The sequence below is a fragment of the Platalea leucorodia genome (genome assembly GCF_965183815.1).
Source record: "Platalea leucorodia genome assembly, chromosome: 8".
In the NCBI taxonomy this organism is placed as follows: domain Eukaryota; kingdom Metazoa; phylum Chordata; class Aves; order Pelecaniformes; family Threskiornithidae; genus Platalea; species Platalea leucorodia.
In genome coordinates this window covers 46615556-46638932 of record NC_138830.1, presented here as the reverse complement: position 1 = coordinate 46638932, position 23377 = coordinate 46615556, and the positions used below count along the sequence as shown (strand labels likewise).

At 39.3% G+C, this 23377-nt stretch overlaps 1 protein-coding gene across 6 annotated transcripts in view; it reads left to right on the top strand.

Annotated features, from left to right (window-relative positions):
• GARRE1 (granule associated Rac and RHOG effector 1) overlaps positions 1 to 23377 on the top strand; it is a 63080-nt gene that overhangs the window by 16182 nt on the left and 23521 nt on the right. For 2 of the 6 annotated variants that reach the window (XM_082320529.1, XM_082320534.1), the window contains exon 2: positions 14247 to 15581. In XM_082320529.1, coding sequence (XP_082176655.1) covers positions 15087 to 15581 — 495 coding nt within the window. In that variant the 5' untranslated portion in view covers positions 14247 to 15086. Of the gene's footprint in view, positions 1 to 8327; positions 8351 to 9761; positions 9826 to 14241; positions 15582 to 21286; positions 21373 to 23377 lie in introns of those variants that run through there. The other 4 variants (XM_082320531.1, XM_082320532.1, XM_082320530.1 and 1 more) reach the window with 4 other exon arrangements.

Below are 23377 nucleotides of genomic sequence, written 5' to 3'. Positions count from 1 at the left end.
GACTATAGGAAGCAAAGTCTGCAACATGGAGGATATTTAATTTAAAAAATTGGGATAAGGGTCGTGAATTGTGTGCTAGAAATAGAAAATAAGATTAGAGGTTATGTTTCAGGCATGGAGCTGTCTCTGGGGGGGGAGCAAAACAAGGTTACTTCAAGGTTTGGAGCCTGGTTGGGGGATGGGGAGAAGGGAGGAAATCCAACAGTGGCTAAAAACGGTGCCTGGGGAGGTTTGTAGTAATATATAAAGTAGAAATTGCCAGGCATCGCCTTGATGCTTAGTGCTGTGTGTTACAGCCGTCTCCTTACCATCGCTGGGTGGTGCCAGGTTAGTCATGGGCAGTGCTTGCTACTAGTGGGGTGGTCCTGGCTGTCAGCACGCCCTCTGCACAAACAGTCCTGGTGGTGAAAAGGTCACTTTTTCTAAATCTAATACTTAGGAAATATATTTGAAAGGGGTCTGGCCAGCTCTGCAATAGATGCATCAGCTGGTATTGAAACGTTGCTTAAATGTGTTTGGCATCTTTGCAGTGTCTTAGGGCTGGCAGAGCCTTACTGTGTCGCAATTTCTGCAGCAGAAAGCCCTTTGTCAACGTAAGTTACTGGGAAGGAGTGTCAGCATGGCTTAAATCACCTAAACATCCTTTAATGTAAGGCTAGTCTTTCACATTGGTAATAATTTTTAAGTATAATTGACACATCAGAAGATACCACTTAAAATTTTAAATGCTTCTTTCCAGTCTTCATTTGTGAACAAAATTCAGCTCTGTTAATGAATATAGAGAGATACCATTGGATGTACTTAATTAGGTATGAAGTTAGGATCTTCCACTGATGCATGTGTGAGATATCTTGGACTGTTGGTACTAGGTGCTTCAGGGGGGAACACATAGGTGAATTTTCAGAAAAATCTAACAAATAATAAAGGTTTAAGCTTAAGTCTTCAGGTTTGCTTATGGATGTTTGATTTCTACTGACTATATCAATCACATCATGTTGATTTGTTTTACAGATTAAAATGTTACATCTGTTTATCTTTCAAGATGTATTATGCCGGCATGAATATCCCATTACATCTTCTGCTGGGCAAAAAATTTCTTGCACAACTCAGTGTAGGCATTTTGGCACATAACCTGGTGACAAATCATGCCCATGATTTGAGGGCTTAGTTGTTTATATAAAGCTATCAGTGCTACTACTTTCAGGACATGGTAAGGTGATCTGACTGTGCTTTGTATGTTGTAAATTAGAATTTGGTAATTATTTAACAATTGATAATTTTATTGGGAAATATTTGGAGAGTTCTTTGGGGAATATTTTTTAACCTAAGAACAAGGCATTTTTTTAAAGGAAAAATCGCATTACATCAGTCAAATCACATCAGTATTTATCTGAACATCGGTTTGACTGTTGTATGCCTTTACATGCCATATACTTAATGTAGCAGCTTAAAGCCGGAAGCTAGGAAAGCTATGTGTGCTGCTGAGACGTGCCGGCAGAATTCCATGTATGCATTTGTCAGCAAGTAGGTCTTGTGTGAAGTTATTTATATTCCTCGGTAGCATCTACACTAGATATAAAAAAAAAAAAAGAGAATTATTTTCCAAACATGTAAATTTATTTGTATCGAAAGAAATTAAACTTCATTATTAAGAGTGTTAACTCTGTTTCTAAAGAAGCAGGAAAACAGTAGTCTGTTAAAATAGTACAATCTTTTGCTTTTCTTAATAAAAGGAAAATAACTTCAATCAAGCTAGTCTTCCTAGGAAGAACATATAAAATGCAAAACCCAAGTAACTAATTGCTTTTAAAACCAGAAATTTCTTACATCTGTATCAGTGTAAGGAGTGGACAGAGAAGACCTAGGATTGCTCAGCCTTCGGTCTGCAGCGTTTTGATTTTAAGTTGACCTGTGGCCTATTTTGGCATTTACATTGTGTGGATAAAAGGCAACAAATTATTCTGTGGACTGAAATAGAAAGCAGGATTACTGAAGCAGCTAATAGAAGGCACTAGGTACTGGAGTCTCAAAGACGTAAGCTGTAGCCGATGTGTTGAAGGTGGGGTGATACTTGCTGGGACACAGGGGCTTGCTGAAGAAGAGGAGGAGGAGAATCCTTTTGTCTCTGGTGCTTAACTTGTGTTTGAACCAGTTGTTAATGGCATTTGCAGAAGATGGAGCAACTCAGGGAAGGATTTTTTATTTGTTGTCTGCTGTGTAAAGCAGGCAGAACAACTAGATAAGCGCTAAGGTTTCGGTGTTCTTGAAGGGGGAAAAGGTTATAGTTGGCAAGATTTGGCTACATTTTTCCCTTTTGATTTGTATTAGAGATTTATAAACTGGAAGGGTGCTACATTTGATCTTATAACTAATCATGTTTTGACCCTAACTATGCAGGATGAGTTAGTGCTATTTTAAAAATCTCATCTATATTTAATTAAGACTTATAAATTCTAGTCTTAATGAGGAGGGGAATGCTGTGCCAAAGACACACAAGCAGCTTTTTTGCTTAGAAAGAATGAAGAAAGGTTATGAAGTACGCATGCTACCGTTTCTACTTCTTTAATCTTTATGATCTCAAATTACTTGTCACCACTGTTCCTTCATCAGCTACAGAAATAAGTTCTACGTAATCTAATGTATTAAAACCCATAGATTTGTTAGAAATAAAGCATTTTGACAGTTCCAAAAGTCTCCTCTTACAAAGATTTAGTTCAAGAATGATTTTCAGAATTAAGGTTAAAAATACTCAACTACTACTATTTATGAAATCGCTATTTACAGCAGTATTATATGATGCTTTTGGAGTATTATGTACACACTAATGTTTGATTTTGTTATAGGAGGGAGACTGTTATTCACACTGGATTGCTCTGTTTATTCATATCCTGTGACAGTGAATCAGATATTGCTGTCTATATACAGACTGAATTGCCAGCCAACTTTGGGCCCAAATATGGTAAACATAATTATGTTCATTTGCTGTAAAAATACATTCTCCTTAGTTTAACATTTTCATGATTACAGTTTTCTGATAATTCCATAATTTTCAACATGAGAAGGATATGAAAGGCCTAATCATCATGTCCCTCTCTTCAGTATAGAATATAGTTTGTTTTCCTGGGCAAATCTCCAGCTGTTCAGTGATGAATCTACTGCTACTCAAATACAGTAAGCCCATAAACCGTTTGGAAAGTCTGTTCTCAGAACGCAGGAGTTGTGGTACGGAGACATGAATCTGTATTAGCTAGATGACAAAAAAGCTCGTGGCTGCAACTGTCATGAGACAGTAAGTGTATGTGCTGATGTCAGTTTTCCTGATACGTACTCCTGTTTCCTATTTTTGGAAATGAAATTCATATCATTTCAGAATACTTAATACTTTTCAAGTAGGAGACTTTCAGTGAATGAGTTGGGGGAGAAGGCAAACATTAAGATAGATAAAACTTCTATCATGTACTGAAGAGTACAATTATTACTAAATATTCGATTAGGTTTTAATTTCGGTCACAAAGAAATAGTATGGTAATATACTTACTAAATCTGAAAAAGTTACTAGTTTACATGTGGAAATAACATGGTAATAGTAGCCGCTTCGTTTATATGAGTGGGTTAGGATTAGTGTATTTAATGCAACTAAGAAAACATGTTTGCAGGGCTTTTTCTTTCTCGATGTAGTCTAGTATCGAGAGAATGTTGTAGACGTATTCTGTGACAAGTGTTGAGAATTCAGAAGTAGCACAGTAATTTGGGGAAGATTGTTGGTGTTGAGTTACTCCAAATGTTTTGAAAGCTTTCATCATCCTCGCTGCAAACAGAAAAAAAAAAAAAAGAAAAAATCTCATAAAGGCCTTACAGGATTTTCTGTACGTAATCTGTCTTACATTTCTAGTACTTAAAACTTCCCACTTCATAGAAGAGCTTTAAATGTGTAGATGATCTGTAATTTTCACTGCCTTGAAAGATTACTTTTGTCTAACACTACTAAAATAATTAAAATGTGTACTGAAGCTACTCTGAGTTTGGGTTTTCTTTTAAGTTGCATAGCATCACAAACTCAGTTAAAACAGTCTAGAAACTTGTTTTAGGGATATTTATTTCAGTGGAAAAATTCAAATGTGTATATGCTAATAAGTGTGAGTACTGTGGCATTTATGAAATGTAGTATCTGTGTTCGCAAGAGTGTCAAAATGGCTGGAAGCCTTGTATAAAAGTTAACAGCTGATTTATCGATGAAGAAATGCTTCTGTTTCCAGAGCAGCTGTAAACAGTATGTCATTGTGATATACTGCTTTCGATGATCACCGAGTTGGAGTGAATAAGAAGGTAAAAGTGGCCACGCTGATTCACACTTCAAAATTGATCCAACTCAACCTTCTTTATCCCATGGAGGTTTTAAATGGATAGCTAGGGAAAGGCAAGAACAGGGTGAATTTGAGGGCTACACTCATTTAAAACTCTGCCTTCAGTGATTTGCTGCATATAGGATTTCCTGAGCCTGTGGTTAGTCTACTTAGTGAGCCAAATGAGCCCCTCTGGAAGAGTGAGTGATAAGGAGAACAGAACTGCACGCTAAATTTGGAGTGTGGGTAAACCATGGATTTATGCAGTGGCATAATTACGTTTCTGGCTTTCTCAACGCTGCTGCTCCCTTCCAAATTCCTTTGCTAATAATTTGTAACGTAAGATTTACTCTTCGACTCTACCATTCAGCATCGGGTTGACATTTTAGCAAAATCAGCCAGTTGTAACACCAAGATCCTCTTCCTAAGTGGTAATGATCAGGCCAGAGCCCATCATTTTGCATGTGATGCTAGGATTGTTTTTCCCATGTATGAGTTGATAAATTTATGGATAATGAAGCTAGTCTCTTATTTTAGTCCCTCAGTCCTGTAAAGTTATGCCATTCTTTGTGTGTGTGTGTGTGTATAAATCTATATATATATAGTAGTACATGTAGTATGTCATGCCTAAACACTGTAGTATTTAACTTGGGCTCTTACTCCCACTTGCCTTTCCAAGTCTTGTTTAAGGTATGATTTGTTTGGGGCAATGAAAACTTCCTCAGAAGAGCCTGACTTCTGAAAGAAGATGTATTGAAGGTAGCATTTATAGAATGTCTTTCCATTATTTCTCTAAGTACTCTGCCAAAGGGTGGGAATTATTCCCATTTTTCTAGGTGCAGAAGCTTTTTATGCAGTATTTGGGTCCATGGATGAATCATTTTAAGCCAGTGGGAATAAAGCTTTACATGGAGCCCTCTGCTTGATTTCTTCATCTATGCCGACTCAGCAGTAACTAAGCTCTTCAAGGTGATTTCCTAAACATCTTTAACAAATTTTAGTAGAAACTTTTAGCACGGATTTTACAATGTGTATTAAAAACCTCTCTTCCCAGTGAATGATACTGAAAAATACATATGGCATTTGCTTATGCTGGAAAGCTGCAATTCATGATTTAACGAGGTACTTGAGTATGTGAGAGATACCACTGACTTTACTGGAACTAATCATATGCTTAAGTCCATTGTTGAAGTGAGCCCAAAGATTAAACTGCTTCCAGGTTTAAGATGTCTACTGTGAGATCATAGGATTGTAGGGCTTTTTCGTTGTTTGTTGTATCAGTTTTCCTCCCCATGTGAAAGCTGGTCTTCTGCGGAAACATGGGAAATCGTGATTTTTGCAGTTATCATTACAGAACTGAGAAACAATTATATTTTGTTTTCTTTATGCTTGTTTTCTCTGTTAAGTTTTAACAAGGAAACACCATCCTAGACTCTGCGCTTACTGTATTTAGAAGTGAAACTGTAATCAGGAGTGACAGGGTGAAGAGGAATAGTCTAACATGGGTGGCTTCTGCTGTAGCTTAGAAAGACTTCAAGTGCATGTATGATGTGCTGGGTGTGTTTGCAAGGAAAGACTTGGGAGGGGGGAGGACGGGGGGAATTATCTCAAATGGCCATAACTGGGCCATGATGCACAAGCCTGACCACGTAATGTTCCTGTTCCACGTGTGCTTTAATTGAATATTTCTCTAGTTCAGCCTTTTCTTCCTGCCTTCCCTTCAGCAGGCAGTGAAATCTGTGGCTGGAAAAGGCCACTTATAGGAATGGATGTTAACTTATTCTCAAGACTTTTCTGTAAATTCAGCCCTCCCTCCTTTCACTGAAACCATGGCCTTCAGTTCTTCCCTCGGTTTTGAAGAAAAGTGTATTTGTTCCGATGGCTGGCTTTCAGTGTGAGCAGGTGTCTTCCCAAGCAGTCCTGCAGGTAGTGGCCAGAATTGGAGAATTCGGTAGGCGATCTGTTCTAGGAGGCAGAGCCGTGCCTCTTCTATAGAAAGTTTGTGCTGTTCATGCTTGCTCTTGCTGTGGTCCCATGAGCCTTTTCTTCATCTTAGCATGTTGCATGGCTCTGAGAGAGCAAGAGAAAGTGTGCTTGTGGCTGATGTTAAGTGCACCCTTTTGGGAGATGAGAGATGGAGTCTTGAGTCTCCTCTGGCTGACAATCCCATTGCCTGGGAATTTCTCGTGCTGCGTGCAAACGCTTTGTTAGCCTACTGTATCAAAAGAATGGACATTGTTTTCTTTTCCTTCTCTTCTGCACCCATAGTTCTCTTTCAAAAGGGAACTGGTCCTGCTTTCAAAATAGATAATGTAAGTACTTACTGCCAAGGGAGGATTGAAACGGTGATCCTGATCTGACACGGGCATCTATTTTTGACATTCAGGGAGATACCCAAGTCTGAAAGAAGGTCTGGTTTAACACATTCCTTTTCCTTTTGCTGTCCTATCTTATTGCTGAGACTTGAGTTCGTGCTATGTGGAGTGTTACATGTTTTACTTCAAACAAAATGCAAGAAGCCTCCTGACACACTGTAGGCTCTGCCCTGGAGCAATTCAGTTCGGTGTACTGACAACTCTGAATCTGATTCAGAGATACTACCTTCCATGTGTATTTTATAGGGAGTGTAGTTACACAGTTCAGGGCTATAGATTCTTCTCTGGAGGGTTAAGGGTTGGAAATGAGGTGGTGTAGTGCCGAGCAGCCGAGACCCTCAGTCCTTACCTAGCTCCAGAAATGTGGTGTTCTTCAGCCTTTTCCAGTTTGCTCTGTTTCCGAGTGGTTTTCATGACAGAGTCTTGGTGATTTTTTTTTTGTTTGTTTTTTGTTTTTTTGGTTTGTTTTTTTTTTGGGTAGTGGATGGGGGTATTTTTGTCTTTGCTTGTCATTTAGGGCATCTAGCATAGATGTGCCTCTAGAGGATTTTTCAGTAGAAGCGCAAAAGTCACAAATAGGCACAAATAAGTTAGTAGCTTTCTTTCGAGGAGAGTAATTTTGAAGGGAAAAAAGCTTTAGACAAAGACATAATAAATTAGTTCAGAGACTGTCTATAGATATTAGGTAAATATTTCATCAGTTAAATTAGTCTTTGAGTTAATAAAACCAAGTTGCTGGAGCCTTCCACTTAAGTTTGACAAATCTCTATGCTCTTGTTTGTAATTGCTTCACTAGTAAACAAGATCAGTTTCTGTATTAATAAGTTGGTCTGTTTAGATTTGTATACGTTTAAACAGGATGCTCAACTTGATGATTCTAGTTAAACTACACTAACTACGTAGTCCCTGTGGAGTAAGTCCTGTGAGCTGTGGTCCCCAGCTGGTGGGAGGGAGGAAGGACACCAGATTGGTTTTAACACTGGCTATTGACACCAATCCAACCCTGGAATAGTCAGGAGAGCAGGCCAGAGCATCCGGTGAGCTGGTATTAGGACGGGGAGACCCTGAAAGGAGGATGTTTCCACCAGGCACTTCATGGGTTCACTAAGGGTTGGCTTGCCTACTTTTTTTATTTTGGTTTAGTTTTTTCCTCCAACTGTTCTAGGCAAGCAGCCAAAAAGGAATCCCAATAAGCAATTCATGAGCTAACAAGAACTAAACTGATATTGGTATAATAGGCTATTTCTGTCTCTCTTCCCCTTTCTCCCCCTCTCTTCCTCTAATAGGAGATTTTGCAACTTGGATGACAAAAAAACAAAACCCAAAAAAGCCATACAGGAGGTGCCCGGGTCTTCTAGTGGCTGCAGCCCACCCCATTAGAAAGGCTATCAGCCTTGAAAAGTGAGGTTGGTTTTCCTTTCTGGCTTTGTAGCCTACGTATGGGCACCTGACCAAAAGCAATCGGGATCTGGTGACGTGTGTTGCCTGCCAACAGGCTGAGCTACCAGGACGTGCGTCCTCTCCCTGCTGGCGCTGGCCGGCTGCTGGTGTTTTTGTCATGTGCCTGCATCCCGACAGCTGCGTGGAGCGAGTCCTGACAAACTGTAAGCCTCGTCTGCCCTCGTGGTGAAGGTAATGGTCCTTGTCAACCCCTATAAAAGCATTTGCATGCTTTAAGTATTTATGATGTGTTGGTATGAAATTACAGGTGCAGAATAACTTAGTTCATGTCAGAGATTAATGCATATTTTCTGCCTGTCAGCAGTACTTGGAGATGGCTGTTCTTGTCGACTGAAAAGTTTAATTTTCAAAACGTAGTTTCGGCTCTTGTATTATTGTGAAAAGTTTTATGTCCGAGCTAGTGTTTAAAAATGAAAACAAATTTTAAAAGCCCCCACACTCAATTCTATGCATTTTCTTTTTATGGATGGATTGAATATATTATACAGTTGTCATTCTTATGGCAATTTTAATATTAATACATGTGGTGTATTAATTGAGAGTGTTGGAGGTATTGTAGTTGAAGTCAGAATTTCTCAGGTTATGAGATTTGCTACTGAAATTCTAATATTCTTTATATTGAATCTCTGGTATGTGAATTCCAGTTTCTAGTATTTTTGAATGGATGTGTTTTGTAAATGCTAAACGCTCTATAGCTGTAGATGTAATCTATCTTTAGTTTGGAATAGTGTAAAATGAATCAAGTCCCATTTAAAAATCTGCAGAATACTATATTGATGTCTGTCTTAAAATTCCCCTCCAAAAGTAGTGGAACTACTTGACTGTTTTTCTTAACCTGTTTATTTACGAGGATCCCGAAAAGTTTATTTGGAGGAAAGAGTTGCTACCATCTGTCTTAGTTCACTTGTGTTCTTACCTACAACTAGTATCCTATCTAAAAGGAGAAGCACGAAATAACTTACACCGCACACAGCCTGTGGTTCCTCCCTCCAGATGAAGATTTGGTGTGGTTTGTTTGTGCCCTGAGCACACTGGTACAGCCTACTTTACAAGGTCCCTACCTGGGACTAACTTCATTTCCCCTGTTTAAGTACCGTGTCTGTGCTTTTGTGTAGACTGTTGGTTTGAAAGCTTTTTATAGTTGGGCCTCTCAGTGCTGCCTTCTCCAGGATCCCTTGCTATTGTCTCTTCCATCCTTCCTATCATCTTCTCCTTGTCTTCGGTGTTGCGCTCAAGGTGAGCCAAGCAGCAGAGCCTGTCTTGTGATGCACCGCACACTTGGCTTTGGGTCCGAGCCGGGCAGGGTTCCCAGCCGGGGGTCCCTGCTTTAGGCCATTGCGGTTTCCTTGGCCAGGATGTTTGTAGTTGTGTTGCGAGGTGCCGGTACACAAATTGATGTCGCTTGGGCCTTGGCTGGTAACTGTTTTAGTTCTGAGCTAGCTAGTGGCAGGGGCAGCGGAAGACTGGTCTTCAGGAAATAGCGTATGGGCTTCCCCTGCTGTTCTGCCCCCGTTTGCTATTCGGATGTCGAAGACCATTTGGGATTTTTTTTTTTTTTTTTTTTTTAAGATATCCACGTTTGGACTTTGGGTGGCCTGGCCAGCTGATGGATCTGTCGCACACATTAGTGACAGCAGAACTTGAAGGTGGAATGACTCCTTTCATAGTGGAGTAACTTTTGGATTTGCACAAGATTTGCGTAACTGAATGTGAGAGGGAATTGGTGTGCTCTCGCCAGGAAGCCCTTGGCTCTAGCAGCTTGCTGACCTTCTGGCCTTGCAGTAGGCTTTGTTTGTTCAGGCTTTTCCCTAGTAAGCAATCTGGCTGTTCTGGGTTGTTTCTTTTGGAGTTACTTTTTTGGGGGACATTAATTGAATTTAGTTGCTTTCATGTTTGATTGCTTTACATGAATGGTGCTTGCGATGTTAAGTTCGTACTGAGATTTGGAATATGTATCTCAAAATTAAAACCAATGTACAATATCTGGAAGTGTTACTTTAAAAAAATTTAGCTCAGGTATTTTGGATCATCTTTCTCGTGTTATATTGCATATTCGCTGAAAGGACAACAGAATTCATAAAGAACACCTTTGCAAGCAGTTTTTAAAATTGAGATCAGAACCCTTTTTAAAGCATGAGAAATAATTTTTTTGATCAAAAAAATTTTGAACCCGTATGGCCTGCAAAGCATTCATGTAGATGGTAAATGAAGTTGGCTGAAAGGAAGTTGCCAGTGTGGGTAGTCGTAAGTGCACTACCCAGTGCTAGACTTGGACATCTTACTCACTACTTCCTCTGCTCAATTTCCTGTGTTGAATCAGGGAAGACAGTTGCCTCCTCTTCCAGCAGGGTAATTCCAAATGAGACGGATGGGGAATTAGACCCCTTGTTGCTGGTCCAGACCAGAAACTGGGAGGTGCCAAATTCCATTTGTTTGAAAGTCTTCCCTGCTAATTTACGTCGCTTGCAATCAGTGACGTTGGAGAAAATACTTTTGATTTTTCTGGGAAGTATCTAAGCAAAAAATTTTGGATGTTACATTTAAAAAAAGAATAGTGAACTTGATTTGCATATACGCTCATTTTCATGCAATTTCTGTTTCCTCTATGCAAATGTGGCCATTTTTAGAGCAACTCATGCAGATGTCTGCTTGATTCTCTGTGGAAGTTCATAGCGTTCAGACTAGTAGCAGTTCCCTAACTATAGCATTAACTCCTTAAAGCGAGAACATAAACAATGTGGTGAGCTTTTTCAGTAGCGTTTTACAGCTTTCAGCAGGATAGTGTTCAGTGTGGAGTTTGTTTTTATGCTGTACATTAGTTCTATTTATAATGTTTAATAGTATATGAACAACACTGTTTTGATCTTGATTACATAAAGGAAGGAATAAAATTTCTTCTTGTGGCATGCTAACTTTTTTGATGCTTTCTACACTTGATTTCTGTGAATATTTCTGTTTTCTGCAAAATTAAGTACAAGCTTAAGACTTATATTTTCGACTGGTAACATGCTGGTCTTGTATCGCTAGAATGAAACACTTTGATACACCCCCCCCCCCCCCCATATGGCAAGAGTTAGATTGGCATAAAGTTCATATAGTTACAGTGTGGAGCCCCCACTTCTAGTCCGTGCAGCAAGAGCAGTGGGGGAACCGTAGCTCTTGGGGAAGGGATGGAGAGCGTGGGAACATTAACCGCTTTACTCTTTCAGGAAAAGGTGCAAAAAGAAGAATGTTTATTTTGTACGTAGCATGTTGGAGATCTCATTATAGAAAGTGTAAGACGCGTAGCATTACCCGATGCCTAGTGTTGAGAAGTGTTGAGGACTGTAGCTTTCCTCTTTCTAAATATCTCTTTAGATGCTAAAGACACAAGCTGTCCTCTTGAAGCATTTGTATTGATTTTATTACAAGGGAATATTGAAGAATTGAATGAGTACCTGCAGGTTTGACTATGAAATTGTCTAGAAGTAAAACACAATGATTTATCATGTTTGTTTATAGCTGTACAAAATATGAAAACACCTTTTTTTTTTTTTTTTTTCCTATTCATTACATTTATGTCCTTTTAGGATGTAGCAGTTTTTTGTATTGGCTAAATATCAGACTGTTTCAGTGTCTTAGTTTGATCCTGAAAGGCTCAGTGTGTAATCAGAACCACCAAATTGTAGTGCAGCTCTAATATGCTTGTCTAATTCAGTGCTGTATAGCTTGAAAACCCCTTCTTCTTAGCTTTTTCTACTTTTGGCGCTAATTAACATTTAGATGTTTCATGATCGTTTCTTAAGTTCCTCTGCAATGTCAAATTCATGTCTACTTAGGGAAAATAATCACCAATTTACTTATACAATGAATGTAAATTAACCAACTCTTTTGTTCCATCTACATTTATATGCAATCAAGAAAACCAATTTAATCATGCTTTCCACTGTAAGGCACCATAGCTTGTAAAGCAAGGAGAAAAATATTTTCAGCTATGCATATGATATCAAGACCTCCTAGAAAATTCCATTTTTAATGGGTTTATTGCATTTTGACGCATTCAGTGTGAATATTGAGAGAAGTATAAAGTAGTTAGGAAAAAAAGTAATCAGCTTAGAGTACTTTAATAAGGGATGCTGAAATGCGTATGGGAATTTCTGCTGTGTTTCATCTGCTTATCATGTTTTAAAAAGTGGGAATACAAAAGAATATTTACTCTAGATCTCAGAAGCAGAACCGTCTGCAGCAACGACTTCCTGAAAAACTTGTGTCTCTGTTGTTTTAGTGGGTGTGAGACTGTCCAGCTCTAGATGTTTTGTCCTCCTATGTCTTGTCTACTTCATCTGTGGGATTTTTGTATCGCACATATGTGTCAAAACACATTGTGTGAATGGATTGATATCTTGTTTCTTCAGACAGGTGGAAATAAGAAGTTTTGACTGAAGATGAAATCTTTATTTCCCAGCCATTTTGACAATATTAATACAGGTTTCATATCTCAAATATAATAGCTGAAGGCACATTTTGTTGTTGAATTAAAGGGCTCCTTCCTCTTATATCTGGATTATTCTTTTAAGTGCTCAGGGTAGAAACCCTATTATGAACTACTGCTTGATATTAGCCTTTTACGTTGCAAGTGCTGCAGTAAGGAAAAGAATGTCCTTATTTGATCAAATCAAGATACGTGTATGTGTAGGAGAAGGAGAGAGTGGCCTAAAGTGTGACTAATAAACTGATTGGCTATATAAACTGATTGAACAAATTGTATTTCTCTACATTATACTTTCCTTCTGATGATGTTCTGACACTGTTAATCAGCGTCTTTCACAGTCTCAAGAAATAGAACGTTTCTCTCTCAAAGCCAGGAACGCTGTAGAAAGTTACCTGTTCGGGACAGATGCTAGCATGGGGTTTCCCACCCTAAGCTAACCGGTAGGATAAGAGGTAATTAGGTCAATGCAGTTCTGACCCTGGCACAGAAGAAAGGAAGATGATTGAGGTGGGATTAGTTAACGAGCTATAAATTCATAGTGCATTAAAAATAAATCTCGTCACACGCACGTGTATAAAATATGTGTGTTTATATAAAATGTGTATATAAAGATACGTAAACGAGCTCTGAGGATAACTGTGACCATTGTATGGATTCGTGACTCCAACCCGTAAACATGAGTGTGAGATGCCAAGCCCTGTCCAGTTAAGAGCTGTGTTTGGCTAAGGGTAAGGGTGTAAAAGTCTTCATGCCCTTTTCCAGAAGCTCTAGTTCCTCCAGCCTGGCCTTGAGCGTCTGCTGCTGCAAACTGACCCTGTCTCACTGCTCAGGCTCTCTTCACCTTCCTACAAACGCCTTCAAGAAAGTGCGCTCTTGGCTCTCCAGCTGTACCAGGGTTTGCTAGTAGGAGCAGGGCATTACACTAGGAGCTGTATTTTCTCCCTACTTTCATGGCTGGTGAGAGTGTTATTTAGGCCGATCTGTTAGGCAATTCTGCCTCATATAATATCTTACATATGATAGATGCTGTCTGTCATCTGAAATGGGATGTGTATGTTGTATTTTTCAGCTAATCTCAGTTAGGATATAGACAGATGTGTCTGCCGTTGTGCTGAAAAAAAAAAAGCACCTAAGGACCCGTATCTGTTGATTTAGTAAATTATTGAAATGAATGGGAGCCTTGGATTTCTGCAATAAATTATGGTGTGTGAAAAAAAGATTTCATTGACTTAATTCTTAAATTATTTAAAAAGGATGAGATTAGAAAATGTGATTAACTCCTCCTGAGCTCTGCATTAATAACCTTCCACTGTTCTTAACTGTATAAGGGTTGCACTGGGGATTAACTATAGTCTTAAGTTTGACTGTCTAGGATGGGAGAATTAATAAGAAAATATTCAGCAGTGTTGAGTTTAGTAACAGGGTGATACCAACTGCCTTTTAAACTGTCAGTGCAACTCTCCCTCCCTTTTGATCTTGCGTATTGCTGACAATGTATGCCTAGAGAAGTATACCAGGACGCTGCAGGAGTTAAAATCTTAAACCTTCTCATTGTTCCATAACATTTTAAACTTTTTTTTTTTTTCCCCCTCACAGGAAATGACCTAGAGGCCTTAAAAATACATTCGTGCATTTTTGTTCTGAGTCTACAATTGAGGGCAAATGCAGTCTGGAAGCGCCACTTCTTAATGTTACAACGGAAACAACTACCTCAAACAAGGAAAGGGGAAGAAGGCTTGCAATAAAAAACACTCTAATTTTTAATAGCTTATACTTGCAAAGTCTTCTGTAAACAGAGTCCAGATTTTTTTTTCCCCTCCAGTATTAAGAAGAGACACTACAAGTAAACTAATTTGGCAGACTGGATCTGTCAAGACATTTGAAGATATTTGATCTGCTGACATAAGGATTTGCTTTTGCAAGGAAGGAGCCTCTGCACTGCTTTTATAATCGCTGTTGATCGGTGGTTTGCTCCACTTTTCCTGATATTACTAATGGGAAAATCGTATTAAGGTATTGCTTCTAAAACTATTATTTGCATTGACAAAAATAACTTTTGTAGACTTAACAGCAAGTGACAATAATATGCTCATGAAGAAATCATAGGCGATAACTTCTCTGCTTCAGCGTTTTGTTTCTGTGTGCAGAGTGGAATACCAAACAAGAGACAGAGCATTATTATGATACTTAGGCTTGCCTTTTGACTACAGTTTATAACTGCAGCAGGGCTGCACTGAACGGTGAAAATACGAAGTCAGCAAATCTGCTGCCTTTCTCACTGCTGATACAGATTATACAGACGCTTGCCTTTTTGAAATGCCTTTTGTGAAACCTATGTACACAGTCGTCCACTGTTACTGTACATAACTATATATTTGAGGAAGGAATTTGACAAGTGATTGTTAATTCAAGAAATCTTTGGACAAGCACTCACTTATGTATTGCTGTAGTGCACAAGAAAGCAAAATGGACTACAAGCGGCGCTTTTTGCTTGGCGGGTCCAAGCAAAAAGTGCAGCAACACCAGCAGTATCAAATGCCTGAGCTAGGCAGGACCCTGAGCGCACCGCTGGCATCTACCACCCCAGCATCCCCTTTGGTCTCCTCAGCTGCTGCGGGCAGCTGCAACCACCCTGTGTCCCACACTACTCCGATCGCAGACATCCAGCAGGGAATCTCCAAATATCTGGATGCACTCAACGTGTTTTGCCGTACGAGCACTTTCCTTACAGACCTTTTCAGCAGTGTATTTAGGAACTCGCACTATTCTAAGGCAGCTATGCAACTGAAAGACGTGCAGGAACATGTCATGGAAGCAGCGAGTCGACTCACAGCAGCAATAAAACCAGAAATAGCAAAAATGCTGATGGAACTGAGTGCAGGAGCTGCAAACTTTAAAGATCAAAAAGAGTTCAGCCTACAAGACATTGAGGTAAGTTACCTTGGGGGATGCTGTTTTGCATGTCAATGTGTATCATTCCTTCGTAATTGGACTTCTCTTCAAAATCACTTCCACACCAAAAGTTCTCTCTGCCTTGCTTTGTATTTGTGGGCAATGCTGGTAAAAAGAGAAACTCTTCATTTCTTATGTTTGATTCTTGAAGGTATTAAGTCATTTGCAGTGCCTGACTTCTAACTATGTTGAATTAGATATTTAGTAGGTATTTCTGTATAAGAACTTGTACTCTATTTAAAATTTCATGAAATAAGAAAAATGAGTTATAATTAAATTGTACTACCTATATAATTCTAAATGGTAATCTTCTATATGATTTAAACTTATAACCAGCAATCCAACAACCTCTGTCGTCTTTGGGGAAACCGTGCTTAGTTTAAAAATAACAATAATGCAAAACAAAAAAAAACCCCAACACCCTGCCCCTCCAAACCAACTAAATAAAAGTTTTAAACAATTTTCTGGTTTATGTTAGCTAATATTTCTAATGGTATTAAGCCATCATATTCTAAATTAACCTATACTTTTGTTAGTATTACCCATTCTGAGGGGGAACCTGGACACTTGGGAGTGGCGTATTGTCATCAGTGTTTGTGTAAAACTGCATATTAGTTGACTAATGATCGAAATTTGTGTAACATAATGTTTTGTCACTCTTCAAAACGTTCTTGTCTTTTTGAGCTGTTGTGCTTGTAAGGAAAATACCATGCTAGCATGAGAGATTTGTGCTGTAAAAATTCATCATGACTTTGTTATAATTCCCTTACGCTGGCAGCGAGTGCCCAACAGTCAGAATTCAGAGGTTTTGAAGTTGAGAGGGTCCCCAACTCTCATCGTGCCTGGCTGGGTATTTCTGGGTATTTCTCCTGTAGCAAATGTCTTAATCATGTAACAGGCATAGCGGTAGTCACATAGGAATCCCTGGTGTTTTAAGTAGTTCCTTGCGTTTTGACGTATTTCTTCACTTTACAGCAGTCTTTGCAAAGTTATTCCTACAGAATTCCATCCTGAGTGGAACACTTGTTTTTGAGTTCTCTTATTTTTGGTTTAGATTTCAGGTAACTTTAAGGATGAATGTTATATGCACATGGTTATCAAGCATTATCTGCTTTCTATAACTGCACAACTTATGGATGAAATAGTTAAGTAGAATGCTATTTGTAGTACGTAATTATAGTGAGAAATATGACTGACAGTTTTCAGTGTTGTGTACTTAGTATAGAATGAAGTAAGATTGGCTATGTATGTGTTATAAATGTATTCTGTAGACGGATATTTTTGAAAACGATCTAATAACATCACTATGTTTAGCTAAGGCTGTAGGAAAAAAAAATCTTTTTTTAAAATTTAAAAATCAGCGTGAGTTTATGTAATTAAAGACCTTGGTAATACCTGTGCTGAAAGGCTTTGTTTAATTAAAAAAAGCAAAAACATACAAAGCGCTGCCTGTCTTCTAGGGTTTTTGTGTGGACTCTGAAACTCTGTCTTGCAAAGTGTTGGCAACTGTCTGCTTTTATAACCTAGTCAAGCAATTCCAGGTGCTAATTCATACCCTGCCCCTCACACTGTGCTGGGAGAGTGCTTCTTCAGCAGTGAGGGGAGTTCACGAGCAAAAGTGAAGCACTGTTTGAATAAGTTGGATGCATGTCCTGCCAGCTTAAAGCAAAGGTAGAGAAACCTGCTTTGGTCCCTGCTTCGCCCGTATAGAATTAACCCTTGTTCCGGAGCTCCATGTGCACCTGCGGGGCTCTCTTCACCAGGCAGCTCTATGGTAGGAACAAAGGTAAAGAGAACGCAGGCAAAACAGCTGGATTGCTTGGTTTTCTTTTTAGGCATATCTTGTGGAAATTGCCCACTTGTCATCATACTTTTCTTATACTTTTTCTTAATTAAAACTGCATCTTGCACATAGCTTTAAAAAAAGTCAACATGCAAGATTTATGGGAACTTTTGCGTAGTGAGACAAGTATTGCATTCTGCTTTTGCTTAAGAACCAGCAAAATTTAAGGATTTGATGCTGACTCACATGGTTGTTTTATAAGTCAGCCAGGGAGCATGGCTTAGATGACTCAAGTATATGGGCAAGCTAGTTGGATGATTGTGCCTGGGCAGCAGTTATCAGTTGCTCACTGTTGAAATGGACCTTGGCAGTGGTCGGTATAGAGAATATATTTAAGCTTGTAGGTGACTTGAAAGTACATGATGCAAGTATGCTGGAAGACTTCCCGAATTAAAAATTATCTTGAATTCAACAAATGAGTTTTCTAGTTGGGATGGAATTCAGAGGGGAAAACTGAATGTTTCAGTATTTAAATAGGAATTTTTCAGCCTCACAAGTGGAACGCAGTAGGCAGCAGTTCTGAAGAACAGTTCTAGGGCTTATGTTGTATGTATGTGGAATAGGAGTCAGTGTTGTGCAGTTGCAAATAATAAATCAATGTTGTTGCTATTGTGCAAAGAGGCAGTTTTCATGTATTTAACACGACTATAACCTGCAAGAACCATGAAATAAGTATTCAACTCTCTTCACTTTGGTTATTATGGCCTTAAACACAACAGTGCACCCACGCACCATTGCTGTTGCACTTAGAGAAGTAGTGAGCAACTGGAGAGACCCCAGAGGAGAGTAGCAAGAGTAATCAGACATCCAGGAAATAGGACTTCAGAGGACACATTGAAAAGACAGACTCTACAGAAGAGAAGACTGAGAAGGAAAATCAGAATTGTTCAGGTATGTAAGAAGCTGCCAGAAGACGTGGCAGCGTTCTGTTCTTCATGTCTGCATAAGGTGGAGCAAGAAGTAATGAAGTTAAATTTCAGAAGGAAAGATTCATATTAGATGCTGTGTAAATACTTTGTAATGTTAGTGAAGCACTGATGTGGATTGCTACAAGGGGTAGGGAGCCTCCATCCTGAAGAACTTACAGAACAGGTTAAACCTGCATCTAGCAAAACTGACCCAGGTGGAATTGCTCCTTGCTTGGGACAGTGGGATGACCTTTTGAGAGCCTCTCCTGCTCTGCTTGTCTGTGATTTGAAGACTGAGCTATTTACGCTGACCTTTTAATTAAAAAGTGTGGTTTGTTTTTTTTTCCCCCTGACCTATAGAAAAGTTAACATTTCATAAAACTACCAGCAGAATTAAAAAACTCACAGTGCAAGCAGAAAAATACAAAGGGCTTGCCTGACTTCATCAGAGTTGACTGGCCAGGGGAAACGAGGGGAAAAGAGCGCAAGAGGCAATGTAATTTTTTTCCTTGGAAAATACAAGAGGGGAAATACAGTAATAGCTGAAGTTGCTTTTGCAGCTTCCCTAGTAGATGACTGAAAGAACTTATAGCTCTGTCTGAGAAAGAATTGAGAGATGATCGAATGTCTGAGTGGCAGCTCAGCAATATTCTGTGAAGAGGTACTCCAGAGCCTCTTATTTGAGTTGTAATTCATGGTGGGGTGGGAGGACCAAACCCCAAATTCATGAGAACGACATGAGAATGAGGCTTTTTCTATGCATGAGCCCAGCTAAGGAAGACGTACTTTTCCTAAGCCTTCCTCAACAACGGCTGTATGTTTTGAGGAAAAATGAGAAATATAAGCATAGCAGGTTTGGCTTTAGAAATTTAGGAGAGAGCTACAGCTTTTCTGAGGTGCCGCACGTTTTTATCTAGTGTGGTGGGCTCTAGCCCCCAGGAAGGCAATATCAAGAAAATGTCAAGTTCTGATAAACATACACTGACTTGGATTTGGACTAGAAAAGGTTGTGCAACCTGGACTGTAGCAGCAGTGGGTGAGGTTTTTTATTTATTGTTCATTAGCAGAACAGAGCTTGCTAGTTCAGAGCTGTCTGCCAAGATGTGCAAGAAGGTGACTTCTCTTGATCAAAGTGTTGGTGACAGATGGAGTTTCCCAAGGTTTCTTAATTTCAGAAATGCAAATGCTGATTTTTATTTTCTGCCTTTCGTTTTCCCCTTTCAAAAAACTTTGAATTCTCAGGTGTTTTGTGCCTGTATAGGTGAGGAACAGCTTGGAAATCAGAGGGAACGAGAGTGTGTTTTATGTTAAGTTTTCCAGATCTGTTGTTAAAGTTTTGTAAGCTGGAAGAATGCAGTACAACTGTACTTCTGTTAATTAAAGCGTTAAAGGAAATCCTGGGTGGGGGGGGTGGGAAATTAAGACTGGAAGAGAGTGTGTGTATTTCCTCATCTTTTGTGAAGCTTTGCAGCAGCCTCAGCACTGCAACATGCAAAGAACCAATCTTGTTTGAGTTACATGGAGCTTGTGTCATGTCTTAAAAGTGGTAGTAATGACAGAGATGTACATGTTGCCTTCCTAAACAGAAGGGAAGCATGAATGGGCGCAGGATATTTACTTGGATGTTCTGTTTTGTATTAAATGGAGATAATTTTTGGCTTTTATGTGTATAAAATAACTGAAGGTTTTTGAACAAGGAAGTTTGCAGGACAAAAATGTTTGAGTAAATATAAAATGTAGGCTTTCCTTAGCAAACATTGTAAAGCCCAATTTAAATTTTTTAAAAATTATTATCTTTCCTGTGATTTGCAGGGATTGGCTTCAGACTCTTCTGAGCTGAGGAAGTGTTAGCAGTAAAAAGCTGCTTCAAATCAGTAGAAAATGCTGTGGCTTGCTGGAATGACATTGTACTTGTCTTGGTCTGTAATCTCATGGTCTGCTCTCAGATCTGCTAGCATTGTCTCTAGAAATATTTTGTATTACATTTTAATTGCTGCTTTTTATTTTTAAAATACTTAACACTTAAATGCTTTTTTGCTAAATTATAGTTAGCATTTTAGTTGCTGTCGATATTGGATTATCGCTACTGGGCTTTTAGGTTGACTGTTAGCAGAAATGAGTCTGTTGGGTTGCCTGTGCCTCCTAATACTGTAGATGTAAAGGTGCAACATCTGCTGGAATCTAGTTAGTCATGTCGGTAACTCTTTTTCAGTCAGCAGGATCGTGTCTTGCCTTGGAGGTGTTTTGGTCATGAGATCACTCTTCCGAACTGCAGGGCATTGCTACATAGTAAAAATGAATAATATTCTGCCGGCTTTCAGTAATATGTGGGAAAAGGGGTTATCTCATAACCTGGTACACCAGTTTGAGTCATACCTCATTGTTAACTTCATTATATTGCTATTTTAATCTGGTCTCTTCAGTGGGTAGACAGGTTGTGCACAGGGCTTATCGTTACCAAAGCCATTAAGAACTCTTTGTTAAGGGAAATGAGGGTAGTAGGAAACCACTGAATAAGCGTGTTGTGGTGTTTTGGTTTTTTGAGGGTTTTGTTTGTTTAGGGAAATGGCCAAAAAAAAAAAAAAAAAGGAGAAGAGAAAAAAATTCTACTGGATAAAATGGTACTTGGAACTACAGGTCAGTGTTTGTATCAAGTTTGGAAGACTGGCGCTGGTTATTTGCTGACTTTATTAGTGGTAGGGTTCTGTTTTAAAGAACCTTGTGTAAGATTTGCTTGCCAGGGAATTTGCATGGCATCACTGTTTAGCAATGAAATCTGCCAATTTTCTGTGTGTGCTTTGTCCAGCAAAATATTACGAAGTTGATTGTGTGCCCCCATTAGGAGGATAATATGGGACAGAGTAACCTAACGCGGCATCTCCACCTGGTGCTCCTGTTGGTGTGTAACCAGTTTGATTTAACTCATCACCTGTTTCAGAGACAAGGAAGTCTGAAGCGAGACCTCCCCAAAAAGTCCCATTGCTTCCAACTGCCTAAGCAGGAAGACAGATTCCTTTAGGTAAGGTTATTCATCTCCTAGGACAGATAGCTGTCCTACCTGGTAACGGGTTAGGGAAGTCAAGGTGCTAGAGCTGTTACTTGTTGGGACAAAAAGTTTGCAAGCTGAAGACCTCGTTGTATATGCAATATGAGCGATTCTAAGAAATGGTTTAAGAAAACACCACCACTACTGAGAAAAACTTACTAGCTGACACCTGCGATGATTCCAGTTCATCTTTGATTACTATGTAGTCTCTAGGTTTTAGTTTGTTCTTATTATGGTCTAAAGCAGGAGAGTCTAAAACTTCTGCCTGGGAAAGTATGGAAAAGTAAACTTGAAAAAGAAATGGTGGTGTCTCTAACTGTGAAAAAAAATGCATCCATATGCTAATATTGTCCTGCAGATTTTGCAACAGAGATTTCGTATATTGCTTTACACACTTCGGTAACTGCTGGCAAACCCTGGCTGTATTTGTTAAACTGGTGGCAGTCGTACTTCTTTCCCCCAGTTAAGACAGATTCAGCTCTTTGGAAGAAAATCCTCAAGAAGTGAACTTTAAAGCAAAGTGAGTTTGGCATCTGCAGTGAGTGTTTAACAGTGCAAAAATCCTCCACCACTTGGATTTTATTTAAGCAGTTAAAACCATCCTTACCCATTTTTGAGGAAGACTGAAATAGATTATTTTTCAAACAAAATAGAAGTTCAGTAAAACAGATGTTACTACTTATCTTTACTGTTTAACATTGTAAATTATACTAGGAATGTTGTGTGCTGCCACTTAAAAACGAAATCATTTGTTTATTTTGAGCATTATTCCCAGGCAGGGGAAACTTCAACCTCTGTACCTTAAATATTCTTTGAAACTTAATCGGCTTGAAATTCCTAATGAGTCCTAGTTTCTTCTTCCCCTGAGAACTGCATTCTTCGTACACAGAACTATTCAGACCGCCAGTTGTCTTTTCCTGCAGTTTTCTTATAAATCTTTCTAATCTTGTAGCCAGGAAAGTTGGAGCTTCATTCATTTTATCATTTGCTGACTGCCTTTTTAATAAGGCAAACTCTACTTTCAGAGGTCAGTCAAAGTACCAAAAATGTTTAATTTTATGCCTTGTACAAAGAAGGGAAGTGATTGAACCAGAATGGAATGTCAAAAGGAGTCCGGATGCAATGGAAAAAAGCATTGCCACCACTGGTTCTTCTGAAGTAGATAGTTAATGCATATAACTGTCCGTGTGACTACAGAGTCTTGCCAGTAAGATCATTGTGTCTGAATATTTTTATTCCAGAAGAATGTAGCTGAAAATAAGCCAGATGATTTATTTGCTCCAAGGCACGATGGCTTTGTACATTATCTGTGTATTTTATAAATTATTCCTAAAATGGAATTCAAGTTGAGTCTTTTTTAATAAATCAAAGTCAAATATACATTTTAAACCACTTCATGTGACAAACTCCGTAAAAGAAACAAAACACTTTGAATAGCTTTTAAATACTTTCTACAGTAATTTGGAAAATACTTGCTTCTCTGCTGCGTTCTGGTTATGCTTTGTTATAAGCTTTCGTCTGCTTAGGAGCTCGTGGCCCTGAAGGTGGATGGAGCACTCCTGTTCGTGCTGCTTTGCTCTCCAGGTTGTCCTTCTGGATGTTGCGCTCCTGTCTGTTCTTCGCATGTGGTGACTGCACCTAAATACTCAGTTTGTGTGACCTGTTTTGTTTTGCTTGTAGTTACTGGGGCGTATGTCTCTCTTCACTCGTAATTCTCATGAGCATTGGTATGAGAGATAAATGGGGGATGGAAAGGTGCAGGGGCCAGAGGTCCAGGATGCGGAGCCCAGCTCCGGCTGGCAGCGGTGGGCACCCCGTTCCCGGCACGGTGCTGGCGCTGCCCTCAGCCCAGCGAGTACAGGGAGGGACTGGCAGCCCTCTGCTTCCCTGCCTTTCCTTGGGCTTTCCGAGTGAGTATTACATGACCCATTTCAGTGAAATATTCTGAAGAGAAGATTTGTGCCAGCGTTGGCGGTTC